Below are 15,073 nucleotides of genomic sequence, written 5' to 3' on the forward strand. Positions count from 1 at the left end.
ACATTATTCAATTAAAACAAAAAATGTATAATACAATATAATTTATATACAAAAGATGATGTTTTGCCTATGTAATAGGGAATGCTAGATATAAATAAAATATGACTGGACAGCTGAGGGGTAATACAGTCAGAATCTCGCACATGAACTCTCTTCTCGCGAGAATACGCTGCGCCCCAAAAAATATGGACGTCGGTGGGAACGGTGGTGGGCTTCCTCTAAACAATAAACAGAGAGCTATGCTACCAAACAAAAGCAGGGGCGAATTCACCCGCAACCCAAGAAAAGATTCAGAGGTACGTGTACCGAAGTTTGCGATCCATTTTTGTCGTGAGTTATGATAAACAGAAGGCCTTTTCTGCTGCTGCTGCTACTGTAACACTAAACTGTAGCTAGCTCTGTCAGGCTAGTGTTGGTTAATTATTACTTCTAACATGACTCAGTGATGCCAACTACATCTTGACATTACTGAAGTAAAGTACCTTTAATCGTGCAGTGTTTTATTTGAAGTCCAGTGTTAATCTACATTTTCCTGATTAGCGCAGTAGGTTAGCAGTGGCTAGCTAGCTGATGCTAGCTGGTGACGGGCCAGACTGAACTGTCTGTCAGGAATCCAGGGGCGACCTGTTGAAAACAAAATCTACCAGGTCCTGTTTGGTAGATAAGTTAGGCTTCGTCTTCATAATGAACCAGCCTGGTGTGTTGATGTAACTACATGCTATATCTGGTTACAATGAAACCCTTCTTTTGCATGACAGTGTAAGATCTCAGATGAATTAATCTTCGATTAAATCACTTCCGGAATTCATGTTTTTTAACGAGTGCACGGGGAGTTTTGATCTCTTGTAATCTTTTGAATAATCATGAAATAATACGTAAACTAAATACGCCAAAATCATAGTCTAACGGTTGAACGGTAAATGTGATTGAGGGGAAGTTATCGACATGCAATTAAATAATGCATGATTAGCAATGTGTTGTAAATTAATTTCCTAAGTCTAAGTAGAAACACTACAATGTAAAATGTAATTAATACAAGTAAAAGTTCTGCATTCCAAATTTCACTTGTACATGCATAATTACATAAGTACCTATCATTATGTATATTATAGCTTTGTATTAAACTCATTACTGACAGATTTTTAATGATACAGCTGGTCTATCTTGTATAAAATGATAACAATTATGTTTTGCATGCAAAATCTGATTCTGTGTAGTGACTTGACTCAGAAACTGGTTTATTGCCAATTAGTTTTTTGTATACAAAACATTTGTCAAGACTAAAGTGAATTTTTTCTATAGCTGTTTCTTCTCCTCACAAGAAATGCATACAGAGCTTAAAACTGATCCAAAAGCTGAGGTACATATCAAACCATGGGCCAGCTGTGTCATTGCACTCCTAGTGTAGATGCGTAAGTTTGATGTCGTGTTTTGTACAACTGTCAAAGAAACATGCTGGTATTGAACAGTAAAAGAAACTGATCTGCTCGGACTGTGATGCATTCACTTCCAATGGAATGGACCATTTGGAATCAGATCTCTGGGGGATTCGGGTGAACTGATCCTTTTGGGCTTGTGGCTGGAGAGTTTGATGATAATTTGTTGGATCATAAAGTAATTCAATGTCTCTTGTTTTATGCTCAGGGGCTGTGTGAGTCTCCAGACCTCGAGTTTGAATATGCTGATACAGACAAATGGGCTGCAGAGCTGTCAGGTGCGTGTGATCATCACAGGCATTGAGATTTCCTAACTGCTTTTTCCCCCAAAAAACTTCATTCTGTTGTTCACATTACTTATATGTTCTTTATGTATGTTTCAGAGCTGTACAGTTATACTGAAGGACCAGAGTTTGCTCTCAACAGGAAGTGCTTTGAGGTGGAATTCAGAGCACATGGTATGTAAACAATCGGTAATAATTTATGACATCTAAGATGAAGAAAGGATCGATCTTAAAGCGAAACTCTCGCCAAAATGTAACCTAGGCTTTTTTTGTGAATGTATCCGAGTCGAACCTTCATATAAAAGCATATTTATGACGAAAGAGGCACTTTTAAGATTTACCATATATTTGTTTTCGGGACAAACTCATTTTCAATGGGAGTTCTATGGGCACTTTAGCGATAGCATCAAAATCATGAACACGAGCATTGAGAACATTGTTTGTGTACACAGAGTTTACTAAAAAGAAAGTTTTTGAATAACTCACGTTAGCAGATGCTTATTCCGCTAGCCGCCGTCCTGCCAATGGAGAAGTGTCGATCGAATGAGACGTAGCTTGGAGGAGAGTTAAGGTGAACCGCTACTGTCTTCCGGCAACAACCATCCACACGATATCTCACTTGACTTTTCCAGCTTTTTATTTTAGTATTGTTTCTTATATGAGGCTCCTTTTTCAACTTCAGGGTCAATATTGTTTTTCGCTCACGACAAAACAATGAATTACCCATGCATTTGTATGGAACTAAGCTTTAGGAGCGGTCCACCTTAACTCTCCTCCATGTTAAATCGCATCCGGAAATCGACACTTCTCCACTGGCAGGACGGCGGCGAGCCCAACAAGCATCTGCTAACGTGAGTTGTTTCAAAACTTTATTTTTAATAAACTCTGTGTACACAAACAATGTTCTCAATGCCCGTGTTCATGTGTAGAGACCCTGGTGATACTACGAGCAAAGTTTCATGTTGTGTCGAGCCTTCTGAGTGTTTTAAAAATAGCGATTTTGATGCTATCGTAAAAGTGCCCGTAGCACTCCCATCGAAAATGAGTTGAATTGAAAAACGAAAATAGGGTAAATCTTAAAAGTGCCTCTTTCGTCATAATTATGCTTTTACACAAAGGTTTGACTCACATACATTCACAAAAAAAGCCTAGATTGCATTTTGGCGAGAGTTTCGCTTTAAGTTTATTATCTTCCCCTTCCCCCGTGTCTTTAGTTGCTGATAAGAAGTGGACCGAGCTCGATGCAGCTCAGCACAGAGCTCACGCCATGCGCCTGTTGGACAGTCTGGAGGTGATCGCCCGGGAGAAGAGACTGAAGGTTGCCAGAGCTATTCTCTACATGGCTCAGGGTCAGTCCACATCACAAAGAAGGTTTTAGCATGAATTGAATTAGAATGAACAAGGACAAGAGAATGAATGATCATTGATCAAGGAGGCAATTTTAATTTTCTCTTTATATTTCAAAGTGGTAAATCTTGTTTCTCTCCAGGAACCTTTGCAGAGTGCAGCTCTGAGGCTGAGGTGCAGCACTGGATGAGATACAACATCTTTCTGCTGCTGGATGTTGGGACCTTCTCTGCTCTGGTGGAACTACTCAACATGGAGATTGAGTATGCTCTCCATCCATTAAGCACAACAAGTAGATGCATTTTCTGCAGTACATTTGTTTTGTCTGCAGAAGCATATCTAACATTTCCATTCCCTCTTTCAGTAACAGTGCTGCCTGTAGTAGTGCTGTCAGAAAACCAGCCATCTCCCTCGCTGACAGCACAGATCTCAGGGTGCTGCTTAACATCATGTACCTGATGGTGGAGACGATACAAAAGGATGACCCAGCCGACAAGCCTGAATGGAAAATCATCCGGGAAACCTTCAGAGCAGAACTGGGTAAGTTTCATCAGAGTCAAATGCTGTGCCATGTCATAGTACAAGTAAAAAATTGCTGAATAAACTATCTCCACTCCCTTTCTTTAATCTAGGATCTCCTCTTTTCAACAACGAGCCCATCTCTGTCATGCTCTTCAGTATGGTTACCAAGTTCTGCAGTGGTCACGCCCCTCACTTCCCAATGAAGAAGGTGTTGTTGCTGTTGTGGAAGAGTATACTGGTGAGAGACAGAAATATCTGACATCAATAACTGATAACTCTGAATTCCCACTCAATCTCAAATCCTAAAAATATAAAAATCCTCTCCTGTGTTTCAGTTCACACTTGGAGGGTTTGAGCAGCTCCAAAGCATAAAGGTCCATAAGCGTGAGGAGCTGGGTCTCCCCCCTCTGCCAGAGGACAGCATCCGAGTGATTCGCAGTATGAGGGCAGCCTCTCCACCTGCATCTGCTTCCGACCTCATAGAGCAGCAGCAGAAACGGGCGCGCCGTGAACACAAGGTAGTCATTATAGCTGCTATCTGCTCAAAACAACAACATATTGCAGTTTAAAGTTAGCTATGGGTGAAGCATCTACCATCAATTTGACATTATTAACTCAGTTAGGACTATGCTGACTAATTTTACATGTAGACAACGACTTTAATACAGCTGGAGTCAAACTAAACTGTGAGGTTTTGTTTTTGCTACAGTATTAAGGGGTATATTCTCATTTATATGCCTTACTTACTGGAACCATGACTGTCACAGTTTTAAGTTTATCTGTAGAAACTTCCAAGCATGTGTTGTTTTACTAGATTTACATGAAGTTGGCCGAAAAGATATATAAACATGACACGATGATGGCTTCCTCAGTTGATATGCGGATTTATACGCCATAGTATCGAAACACTAATATTTTACTAGCCATTTTCAATCATTTGTTCATCAGATTACTGGAGTCCTAAAACGGATTAAATAGATAAAATAGTGATTACATTTTGACATTATTTTAATTAACATAATATTCTGCACATCATGCATATCTTACCTGATGCTGGTGATTATGTTTTTTTAGTGGAAAGACAGGTTGATTGCTTTATTCAGGCCTGCAAACATCATGGTATTATATTTCCCACCTGTCACCCCTTTTCAGCTCTGCTACAGTTGCCATGTCTCAATATCTTTACGCTTTCCTTGTTTCCCATGCAGGCATTAATCAAACAGGACAACCTTGACGCCTTCAACGAAAAGGATCCTTACAAGGCTGATGACTCCCGTGAGGATGAGGATGACAACGATGACAATGACAATTCTATCGAGGCAGAGACTTTCCCTCTAGAGAGGGATGAGGTGATGCCTCCACCTATTCCTCACCCTCCGTCAGAGAGGGTGTCCTTTCCCAAAGGGCTGCCGTGGGCTCCAAAAGTTAGGTACTGCCCAGTCTGACGAGATGATAATACTGCATATGTGTTGACATTTTAATAGTATTATTATGTTTTTCCCTGTAATTAAACTTAAGTTGATTTATTGATTTCCTCCTCCTGTGTATATATTTAAAGGGAAATCCATAATAATCAAACTCAGATCAGTTTTGTTTTGATGTTATTGTTTTTGCTCCAACAGAGAAAAGGACATTGAAAATTTCCTGGAATCAAGTAGAAGTAAATTTATTGGTTACACACTCGGAAGGTAAGTTTCCTCATTGTTGGCCTCAAACACAAAGTAACTTAAGACTTGTATTTTATACTCCATCTGTATTGTGTGTGCTGGCATAATGCGTTAATGCATGTTAATCCTTGTTCATGTCTTGCAGTGATACAGATACAGTTGTTGGCTTACCCAGACCAATTCATGAGAGTATAAAGACATTAAAGCAGGTACCACATTGCCATTCACTATATTTCAGTAAAACTACTTTTAACGAGTGCGTATTGTGAACTCACATCTTAAGTTTTTTATCTGTTTCAGCACAAGTACGTCTCCATTGCTGAGATACAGATAATAAAGGAGGAAGAGTTTCAGAAAACACCTCTGTCTGGGGTAAGACAAAAACCACTCACCTTAATAATTCATTACGTTTGAGGATGATGCCTTTGCTCTTGAGACTGTAGTTTGATTTGTTAACTGCTGTGTTTGTTCATTTTAAAGGGTTATATCCCTGCTGTCATGCTGTTACGTGTGGTCTTAAGTTTTGAGCTAGAATAACTTGTGTTTCACAAAATCTGGGCGCAATGCAGTATTTAGCATTCTTTTCCATGTTTTTTTTTTCTCAATAAGCGATACATTCTGCATACTAGCAGGTGAGGTTAAGTCTCTGTCCTCTGGTTAAGGATAGCAGATGGTTGAAGACCCTGTGTCTGCTGTATCAAACTGTCTTGTGGTGTTCTGGTAACATTTTTGTGTGTGTGTTTTTTTTTTCCCCCCCTCCTTGTCATCAGGGTGAAGAGGAGGTGGATATGTCCTCCACTGAGCTGCTCTATCAGGGAATTCTGCCAAGTTTGCCCCAATACATGGTCAGTACTACAGACAAAGTCATTATTATTCACATTTTCATGCTTTTAATAATTTAAAAGGGTTACGGTGCATTTCACAGTTTTAGTTTCTTGTATTTGAGAAATTAAGACAAACAAGCCAGAGAGTCACCCAGGCGGTTGAAGTTCAGATAACCACGTAATTGTACATTTTGATATTGAATTTAGAAGTCAAATGTCCATACAGGCAGCACCAATGACAGACAATTTGGGCATTCAATTTATAGCCACTGCACAATCTACATCTCTTTTCTTATAGCACAAGCCATCACTGTTCATCTGACTGCTAATGTAGCACTTCAGGAGCAGAATGTTTTGTAACTGACTTCATGGTGTGTCTGTCTCAATGTCAGATCGCTCTGCTGAAGATCCTGCTTGCAGCTGCTCCGACTTCTAAAGCCAAGACGGACTCCATCAACATCCTGGCAGACGTGCTGCCGGAGGAGATGCCGTAAGTGATTAAGTGCCTCTAAAAGCTTTGCCAGTTCTTTCTTGGTGCAACATTATGTTCCTACCGAGGAAAACATCCTAATTTCAGTAACAATTCTGCAGTTAGATTTATATTTGCAGAAGAATAACTGGCACCTGCTTTCGGATGTAGTTGGAATTGGACATGAAACCAAGGAGTGATTAAAAATTGTATAGCCAAAGGTTTGATTAACAGATTTGAAAAGAATTTAAACCTAATACAAAAAGAAATGAAACATTCTATCTCCTGAATAAACCACATCAAGGTAAAACACATTGTAGATTTCTCTCTGAGGATCATCGGTAAGCTCGAATAGCTGTTTGATTTGTTGTGTCTGACTCTACAGGACCACAGTGCTGCAAAGCATGAAACTTGGCGTGGATGTGAATCGACACAAAGAGATCATCGTGAAAGCCATCTCTGCCATCCTGCTGCTGCTTCTGAAACACTTCAAACTCAACCACATTTATCAGGTGAGGATGCCACACGCGTGTCATCTCCAAGTCCAGAATTTCGTGCAACTGTATTATTTATTTCCCTAAATACTTGAGAGGATTAAAGCAACTCTTCATCTCATTCTTATTATTTCATGTGGATGGAAGGAAATGGCAAAATGTTTTTTGTCTTTGTGTGCTTATTTCCCAGTTTGAGTACATGGCTCAGCACCTTGTGTTTGCCAACTGCATCCCCCTCATTCTGAAGTTCTTCAACCAGAACATCATGTCTTACATCACAGCTAAAAACAGGTACGGTCACGGCCTCTTTGAATGACAAAAATCATGACTCCCATTTACAGGAAATGTCAGTTTCCTTTATTTCTTGTCTTTTCCTAACAGCATTTCAGTCCTTGACTTCCCATATTGTGTGGTGCATGAGCTTCCGGAGTTAACTGCAGAGAGTTTGGTACGTTTTCTGATGATTTACAGTTGTGTTTGAGTGTTGCTTTGACTGCTGATGTCAAAATTAAAGTCATTTTAAACGCGGCTATTCTGTCTTTTACAGGAAGCAGGAGACAACAATCAGTTCTGCTGGAGGAATCTCTTCTCCTGCATTAACCTGCTGAGGATCCTCAACAAACTGACTAAGTGGAAGCACTCCAGAACAATGGTGAGATCCCATAACATGCAAATTACCACAACATTTATCAAAGACACCATTTTGGAGCCCTCAACATGATCTTTTCCCTCCCAGATGCTGGTGGTGTTTAAATCTGCTCCCATCCTGAAGAGGGCGCTGAAGGTCAAGCAGGCCATGATGCAGCTGTATGTCCTCAAGCTGCTCAAGGTGCAGACCAAATACCTGGGACGCCAGTGGAGGAAGAGCAACATGAAGACCATGTCTGCCATCTACCAGAAGGTCCGACATCGGCTCAACGATGACTGGGCGTACGGAAACGGTGAGAGGAAACAAACATACAATACATCCACTCAGATAAACTCAATGATGACTGAAGCTTCAGCTGGGCAAAGACGTAGAATAAAACTATATACTGGCGGTGGTTTTTTTTATGCATTGTAGAGTTTGTTTATAACTGATTTGCGGTGGATGCCCATGAGTGTGCAGTGAAGTGTATTTGGTACTAAAACGCGCTGACACAGTCAATAAATGAATCGATTCCTGACAAAAGATGAATTGGTAACTATCCTGGCATTTTTTTTCTATCCTCTAAGGCAGTAAACTGAATATTTTAGGCTTTTCACAGTTCGTCAGACAGAAGTTAACTAGGATTAAGGAAATTTTGATGGCATTTTATAACATTTTATAAACCTAACCACATCAAATAAATCTGTATTTATTTGACAAAGTCAGAATGAATTTGTGTTCCCACCCTAAACTTGAGCTTGTTTTTATTTTCTTGGAGCAGACCTGGATGCTCGTCCCTGGGACTTCCAGGCTGAGGAGTGTGCTCTGCGGGCCAACATCGAACGCTTCAACAGCCGCCGCTACGAGAAGAGCCACACTAACCCGGACTTCCTTCCTGTGGACAACTGCCTGCAAAGCGTTCTGGGACAGCGGGTGGACCTGCCTGAGGACTTCCAAATGAACTACGACCTCTGGCTTGAGCGGGAGGTCTTCTCTAAACCTATTTCCTGGGAAGAACTGCTACAGTGAGAGTCAACAGCTGTCAATATCCTCATACGTGAAATAAAACTGTTTCAATCAGGAGCTCAGAGAAACCACCAACGGTGCTCGCACTGATCGCTCACAGATCACAGCATTATGTTGTTACAAGTTCTGTACAGACTGAGCTGATGGATGGATTTCAATCTCAAAAGTCACCCAGGTTTAGACTTTCAGTTCTCACGCCAACCAAAAGCTTCTCGTGTTGAACTATTGAGACTTTTCCTACACTAATGCCACCCACGTTTTTTTTTTAGCTGAAAAAGACTTGAGTGCTAAATCTCGCTCCGTTTGTGGACCTTCGCACACACAGGTATTCACTTCTTGTACCTCTTACCTGGTACAGAAGGTCTGTAGGTTTGACCTTGAAGCACTACATGACATTATGTTCAGTCTTAGTTTTAAATAAATTTATTTGGATTAAATTAATATTTCTAAACTTTTTTTTTTGCATTAATGGTTAAGACTCAAACAGGTTAATAAGTATAGTATTTCATGATACATCTCTTGAGTTTACCTTCATCGGAGAGGTGACAGGAATAGTTTCTGTATGTACCAAATTAAATCATGTATCACTTTTAATTGTTATAACCTGGAAGGGATAAACTTATGTTTACGTGACTTACCCTTTTGTTGGTCTGCTACATTTGCATCTGATTTGACTTTTATTTGCTTTATTCTGATGTTGTCTCCCGACTGCTGCCTACACACCTTTGCTCTGGGACCACAGAGGTTGATTACTCGGACCTCACCTGACCACCAGGCTGAACAATGATACAGCCTTTATTTTATTTTTTAATCTAAAGAAACTCTTTAGTATCTTAATTTGCTTTTTGTGTGGAAAAACAAACCTGGTTGCACACATTCACAAGATTCGATTGCGTGAAAGAAACATATACGTTTCTGGTTTGAGAGCTGGTGTTTCTGTTTTGAAATGAACGTGGTAACTAAATTTTTTTGCCAGGTAAAGAACCATTTTTCCTCTTTTTTTCTACTTTTCACCTGTTCTTGTTTTATTTTAAAGGTTAAGAAAATAAGAATACATGTAAATTGTGAAACTTATTTATCATGGCTTTGTCTTTGTTTGACATTGACTCAAATACTGTAATAAAATGTTGTCATTCATGCCGCATTTATTTGTATTTTTCAGTCACATCTCAGACTACAGGAAAAACGAGAACAACACTTCTTGTTTGTGATTGGACAGAAACAGAGTCAGCTGTAATGCTGCGGCGTAATTTCCTTTTTCTGTTTCTAGTTCGCTCTGTTTTAGTCTCAACCTCAGCCCCGATTAGCAAAGCAAATGCCCTTGAAACATTTCTTACATTAGAGTTCTAAAGCACAACCACAGCATTGTTAACCTTTAGTTCCTCTTCCCTTTTGAATACTATTCAAATAATTTAGTCACACCCATCTCCAGTCTGACATCAGGAAACCACACACACACACACACACCCACAGCACAAGACTGTTACTTCACTTGGGCTGGAAACGAAACCAAAGCATACACACAGCCCGCCTTTCTCCACACAAACATGGCCGAGGCTCGAATACCTGTGAGGATGAACCGCCTGTGCTGTCCAATCTGCAGCCAGGTTCTCAGGAATCCTGTCACTGTTCCCTGTGGGCACAACTTCTGCATGCGGTGCATTCAGGACCGCTGGGATCACGAGGAGGGGAGCCGCTCTCCTTGCAGCTGTCCTGAATGTGGCAACAGGTTTGCCATTAGACCTCGGCTGATTGAGAATACAACTCTGGCTGACTTGGTGAGGGACACACCGGCCCTGAAGAGAGCTCGGACCTGGACAAAAACAGGAAGTCCTTTATGTGGGAGGCACAACCGCTCCCTGGATGTTTACTGCTGCACAGATGAGAAGGTCATATGTCAAGTGTGTGCTTCAGCTGAGCACACAGGGCACACTTTTGGGTTTGTGAGCAGGGAAAGAAGAAGGAATCAGGTAAAACATAAACAGAACCACAAGTTCTGACTCACCTTTATTTGTTTTGTTACCGACTGAGGAGACTCTTCAGCTGTAAACCTGTTGAATATGGTAGTATACGAGTGAACAAACAACTTTTGTTTTTTGTGCCATAAATAATGAAACCGGTCGGTGAGGTTTACAAGAGCCGAATCACTGCAGTTCAGCTCCACCCAAGACAAAAATATCTGTCAGCTGCATTCACGCATCCAGAATGAGCTCTTCTTCTTCTTCTTCTTCTTCTTCTTCTTCTTCTAACTCACTGTACCTTTGCAGACAAAACACGCAACTAGATCAAATGTTTCATATGGTGGAGAAAAGGCAAAAAAAAGATGTAGCTTCTTTCCAAAATACACGCTCAGATAAATCCAACCAAACCATGATTGGGTCACACACTTCAACAGACACAAGGATGTTTTATTGATCCTATTTTAAAAAGGTCTAAACGAATAATGTGTGTTTCTGAAGGAGGAGCTGGAGAACATACAGATGAAATCCCAGCAGATTCTCCAGAAACAAGAAAAGAAACAGAGGAACTTGAGGAAGGCTCTTGAACGGATTCAGGTGAGGAGAACATGTGTCTTTATATGTATGTGCTCGTGGAAAAAGAGAAATAATCGTGCGTATAAAACAGGAGGAGGCGAGGAACACAGAGGACTACTGTGAGGCCGTCCTGGCCGGTGTCATCGACTCCATCCAGAGACATTTCATGTCACTGAAGGAGGCGATCGGAGTTCAGGGGAAGGCGACGGCAGCCCGGGTTCAGACCTCTCTACAGACTCTGGAGGTGAAGATGAATGAAACGAGGAGGAGGGGTGCTGAGCTGGAGCGTCTGGCACAGACTGACGACGATGTCCATTTCTTGGAGGTACTGTGATCACTTCCCTCAAAAGTTAACCTGAATCTGTCTGCTTGATGATGATTCTGTTCCTCTGTCTCCCCTTTCCTTCACAGAGATGGCCCTCTGTGCGCCGTCTCTGTGAAAAAGACCATCTTCATCCTCTTGGTGGGGCCTCAGAGGATCCACTTCGCCCCTTTGAGCTCACAAAGAGAGCCGTCGATGAGCTTGGGAGGCAGCTGGAGGCATTATGTGACAAAGAATTTGCAACAATCTCTCAAACCGGTACGTGTGTTTGTGGACATGTGGAAATCCCGTCGACATTTTCAGAAAGGAACACAAATATTGCACTTTGGCCTTTATTCACTATTTGTTCAATACAGCCGACAGCGGAGAGCGGTGGGAGTCAGGAGGAGAGACAGAGGAGGATGACATGCAGCAAGGAGGTGAAGCCAGCACCTCACAGTCCCACGGTGCGTACTTAAACCTGATACACAGTTATTAATATGTGAGCTGAATTTCTCTTTTTACGTTGCTGTGTTTTGTAATTTGGTGAACTGACCCTTTAAGGTACAAACATTAACGTCATTTTTATGTTGTTTGTTTCGGGCATGTCAGTTCATAAGCATCACATTTCATCATTGTTCAAATAATACAACACACATGGCCGAAAGGGAAAAGCGGGAGAAGCCAAAGCTTATCAAGTCCCGCCCCCAGTACCCACAGTATAAAAGCTTCATTCTGATCTTTTCTTGTCTTTTGCAAATTACTTTTTTCTTTTCTTCTCTTTTTTTCTTTTGTTATGACCTTTGACAAAACATATTACAGCAGTAGCATACAGAGCTGAATTCAAGCTCTAGACAGTACATACAGATTACATGTGTGTCTGCACATGTGTCCACATTAGTCCATCATGAGTGAACAACAGTCTCATCTTATGGCCTCATCTTATAGCCAGGCTTGCCACAAAGTCAGAATATCCAATTGAGAGAGAGCAAAAGTCCAGTGTATTTATTATTTGTTGAGATGGTGTTGGGATGGTGTAAGAGCCCTTTAATGCATTTTCATGTTATTCATCAGTCTCCTCTGCAGCTTTTATCGCTGCTAGCTTCGCCATGTCCTCCCGATTGGTGGCTACATCAACTCGCATCTGTATCACGAAGTCGCGGATTGTTGAGATGTCAGAGCGTATCCCGACCACAGTACTCCGAGTATTGGCGTTGTCCGCCCTCGCACTGGTCTGCTCAGTAGCGATCTTTCTCATTTTCCAATATTGCATAAAGATTCCGAATCCCAAAGCGATCGTTCCAATTGTCATGAACGTGAACATGTACACGTCCTCGACATCTTCCACATTACATTAATTAAGTAATAGATTTTATTAATAATAGTAATGACGGCTCTACTGGAACGCAGTCGTCATGAATGCTATTAGTTATTATCTAACTACAGTGCATTTCCTGCTGCGACAGGTTTCTTCAGCAGTGGCTCTTACTGATGCTGTGAAATTGTCTTTCAGGAGTGAACATCACTGTGACCGAACAGACTGTGGAGCCTAAAACCAGAGCAGAGTTCCTGCAGTGTGAGCTTTCCGCATCTTATGTCCTTCCTTACACTGTTCAGTCAATAAATTAAGGTTTATTGTCGCAGCTTTAACCTCTCATGCAGACCGTGTGTTATAGAGTGACAAACTACATTTACTCAATTTTTGTATTCGGAGGAAATTTACCTCATGAGTACCTCATCTATCTATCTATCTATCTATCTATCTATCTATCTATCTATCTATCTATCTACTGTAGGATATTTATTTGCAATGGAGTGTTGACGTTGTTTTACTGAAGTAAAGGATCTGAGCGCGGTTGACATCTTTGTCTTCATCATCAGATGCGTGTGGCCTCAGCCTGGACCCCACCACCGCTCACCAGGACCTGACCATTTGCGTAGGAGACAAAGAGGTGAGGAACGATAAAAGCTCAACTATGTTTCACCCCGAGAGGTTTATGCACAGGCGGCAGGTGCTGTGCAGGGAGGGCCTGCAGGCCGAGCGCTGCTACTACGAGGTGGAGGTGAAGGGAGACAAGGCTGAGATCGCCCTCGCCTACAGAGGAATGGACAGGAAATCCCGCACAAGAGTATCTGCTTTTGGTGGCAATGCATATTCCTGGAGTCTCGATCGCTCCAGAAGCTACTCAGTGAGCCACAGAGGTGACAGCATCCAGCTCACAACATCCCCCAGTCAGCACAGGATAGGCGTCTATCTGGAGTTCAAAAAGGGGGCACTGTCTTTCTACGAGGTGTCAGACAGCATGAAGTTTCTTTACAAGGTGGAAGCTGAATTCACAGAGGCGCTGTACCCCGGCTTCTGGCTCGGAGAGAAGTGCTGCATCAGGATCTGTGATCTGAGACACGACAGACTGTGAACCACCGAGGAAGTTTGAGTTTGAGTTTTGAACGATTCAGCTTTTTCATGAGCAAATATACTTATATTTAGCTTCTTGTCTTCTGAAGTTAGTTGCATCTTACATGTGGGGTCGCCCCAAAATAAAGTAGTAGGTGCCACGGACCCCTCTGGAGCCCATCTTAACAGGTTGTTCTATATGTTTTATACTTGACTCTGCTAGGTGAAGGACATGTCATTGTGCTTTTATCGTTTACTTAAATCATATCTCAGTGTAACAAGGACCCCTTTGTGTTTTAAATGTGTTCCCTTTTTTTATTGTAATGTGCTTAATAACTGTATCAGTTCAGTTTATCATTGTAATATATGACCTCAAGGACCTCTGCAGGGACATGGACCACATTTTGGGAACCACAGAAGAACAAGCTCACAGATGAATTCAACATAACGCAGCATTTTGTTACATGTTGTGCAACTTTTAAACATTTTCACTTTTATAATAGTTTCACGTTATTGTCGTTCTGAAACACAGACTCTACACATGCAGGTGTTTTTATTCTGAAAATACAGTGGCTTGCAAAAGTAATTACCCCCCCTTGAACCTTTCCACATTTTGTCTTGTTACAACCACAAATGTAAATGTATTTTATTGGGATTTTATGTGATAGACCAACACAAAGTGGTGCATAATTGTAGAGTGGAAGGAAAATGATACATGGTTTTCAAACATTTGAAAAAGAAAAATAAAGCTGAAAAGTGTGGTATGCAAAAGTATTCACCACCCTTTACTCTGATACCCTTAAATAAAATCCAGTGCAACCAGTTGCCTTCACAAGTCACCTAATTAGTAAATGGAGTCCACCTGTGTGTAATCTAATCTCAGTGTAAATACAGCTGATCTGTGAAGGATGCATCATGAAGCCCAAGGAAGCCAGACAGGTCAGGGATAAAGTTGTGGAGAAGTTTAAAGCATGATTAGGATATGAAAAAATATCCCAAGCTTTGAATATCTCATGGAGCACACCACACTTTTCTGTTTTTTATCTGTAAAAAAAATTGTAAAACCATGTTTCATTTTCCTTCCACTTCACAATTATGCGCCACTTTGTGTTGGTCTATCACATAAAATCCCAATAAAATACATTT

General features: G+C 41.2%; 2 protein-coding genes across 2 annotated transcripts; both read left to right on the top strand.

Moving 5' to 3' along the window:
• Nucleotides 1-143: 143 nt before the first annotated feature.
• Nucleotides 144-9,841, top strand: strip1 (striatin interacting protein 1). The gene is made up of 20 exons (XM_030421176.1): nt 144-296; nt 1,645-1,714; nt 1,820-1,894; nt 2,935-3,069; nt 3,210-3,330; nt 3,432-3,607; nt 3,700-3,827; nt 3,925-4,107; nt 4,798-5,018; nt 5,212-5,277; nt 5,402-5,465; nt 5,557-5,628; nt 6,027-6,101; nt 6,473-6,570; nt 6,935-7,061; nt 7,234-7,334; nt 7,425-7,491; nt 7,591-7,695; nt 7,780-7,984; nt 8,453-9,841. Exons 1-20 carry the CDS (start codon nt 144-146, stop codon nt 8,698-8,700), a joined length of 2,490 nt encoding a protein of 829 aa, XP_030277036.1. The 3' UTR covers nt 8,701-9,841.
• Nucleotides 9,842-10,084: 243 nt separating this feature from the next.
• Nucleotides 10,085-14,424, top strand: LOC115582750 (tripartite motif-containing protein 16-like protein). The gene is made up of 7 exons (XM_030418930.1): nt 10,085-10,667; nt 11,157-11,252; nt 11,323-11,556; nt 11,643-11,811; nt 11,910-11,999; nt 13,046-13,108; nt 13,414-14,424. Exons 1-7 carry the CDS (start codon nt 10,245-10,247, stop codon nt 13,947-13,949), a joined length of 1,611 nt encoding a protein of 536 aa, XP_030274790.1. The 5' UTR covers nt 10,085-10,244; the 3' UTR covers nt 13,950-14,424.
• The last annotated feature ends 649 nt before the right edge of the window (nt 14,425-15,073 follow it).

Source organism: Sparus aurata, chromosome 6 (genome assembly GCF_900880675.1).
Source record: "Sparus aurata chromosome 6, fSpaAur1.1, whole genome shotgun sequence".
NCBI classification, from domain to species: Eukaryota; Metazoa; Chordata; class Actinopteri; order Spariformes; family Sparidae; genus Sparus; species Sparus aurata.

Excerpts from the sequence above, each read along its gene's own strand:
- strip1 (XM_030421176.1), top strand. The coding sequence starts at position 144 with ATGAACTCTCTTCTCGCGAGAATACGCTGCGCCCCAAAAAATATGGAC. Across the intron at positions 1,895-2,934 it reads GGTGGAATTCAGAGCACATG|TTGCTGATAAGAAGTGGACC; the intron begins GTATGTAAACAA and ends CCGTGTCTTTAG. Across the intron at positions 3,828-3,924 it reads TGTTGTGGAAGAGTATACTG|TTCACACTTGGAGGGTTTGA; the intron begins GTGAGAGACAGA and ends CCTGTGTTTCAG.
- LOC115582750 (XM_030418930.1), top strand. The coding sequence starts at position 10,245 with ATGGCCGAGGCTCGAATACCTGTGAGGATGAACCGCCTGTGCTGTCCA. Across the intron at positions 10,668-11,156 it reads GGGAAAGAAGAAGGAATCAG|GAGGAGCTGGAGAACATACA; the intron begins GTAAAACATAAA and ends GTGTTTCTGAAG. Across the intron at positions 13,109-13,413 it reads CAGAGCAGAGTTCCTGCAGT|ATGCGTGTGGCCTCAGCCTG; the intron begins GTGAGCTTTCCG and ends CTTCATCATCAG.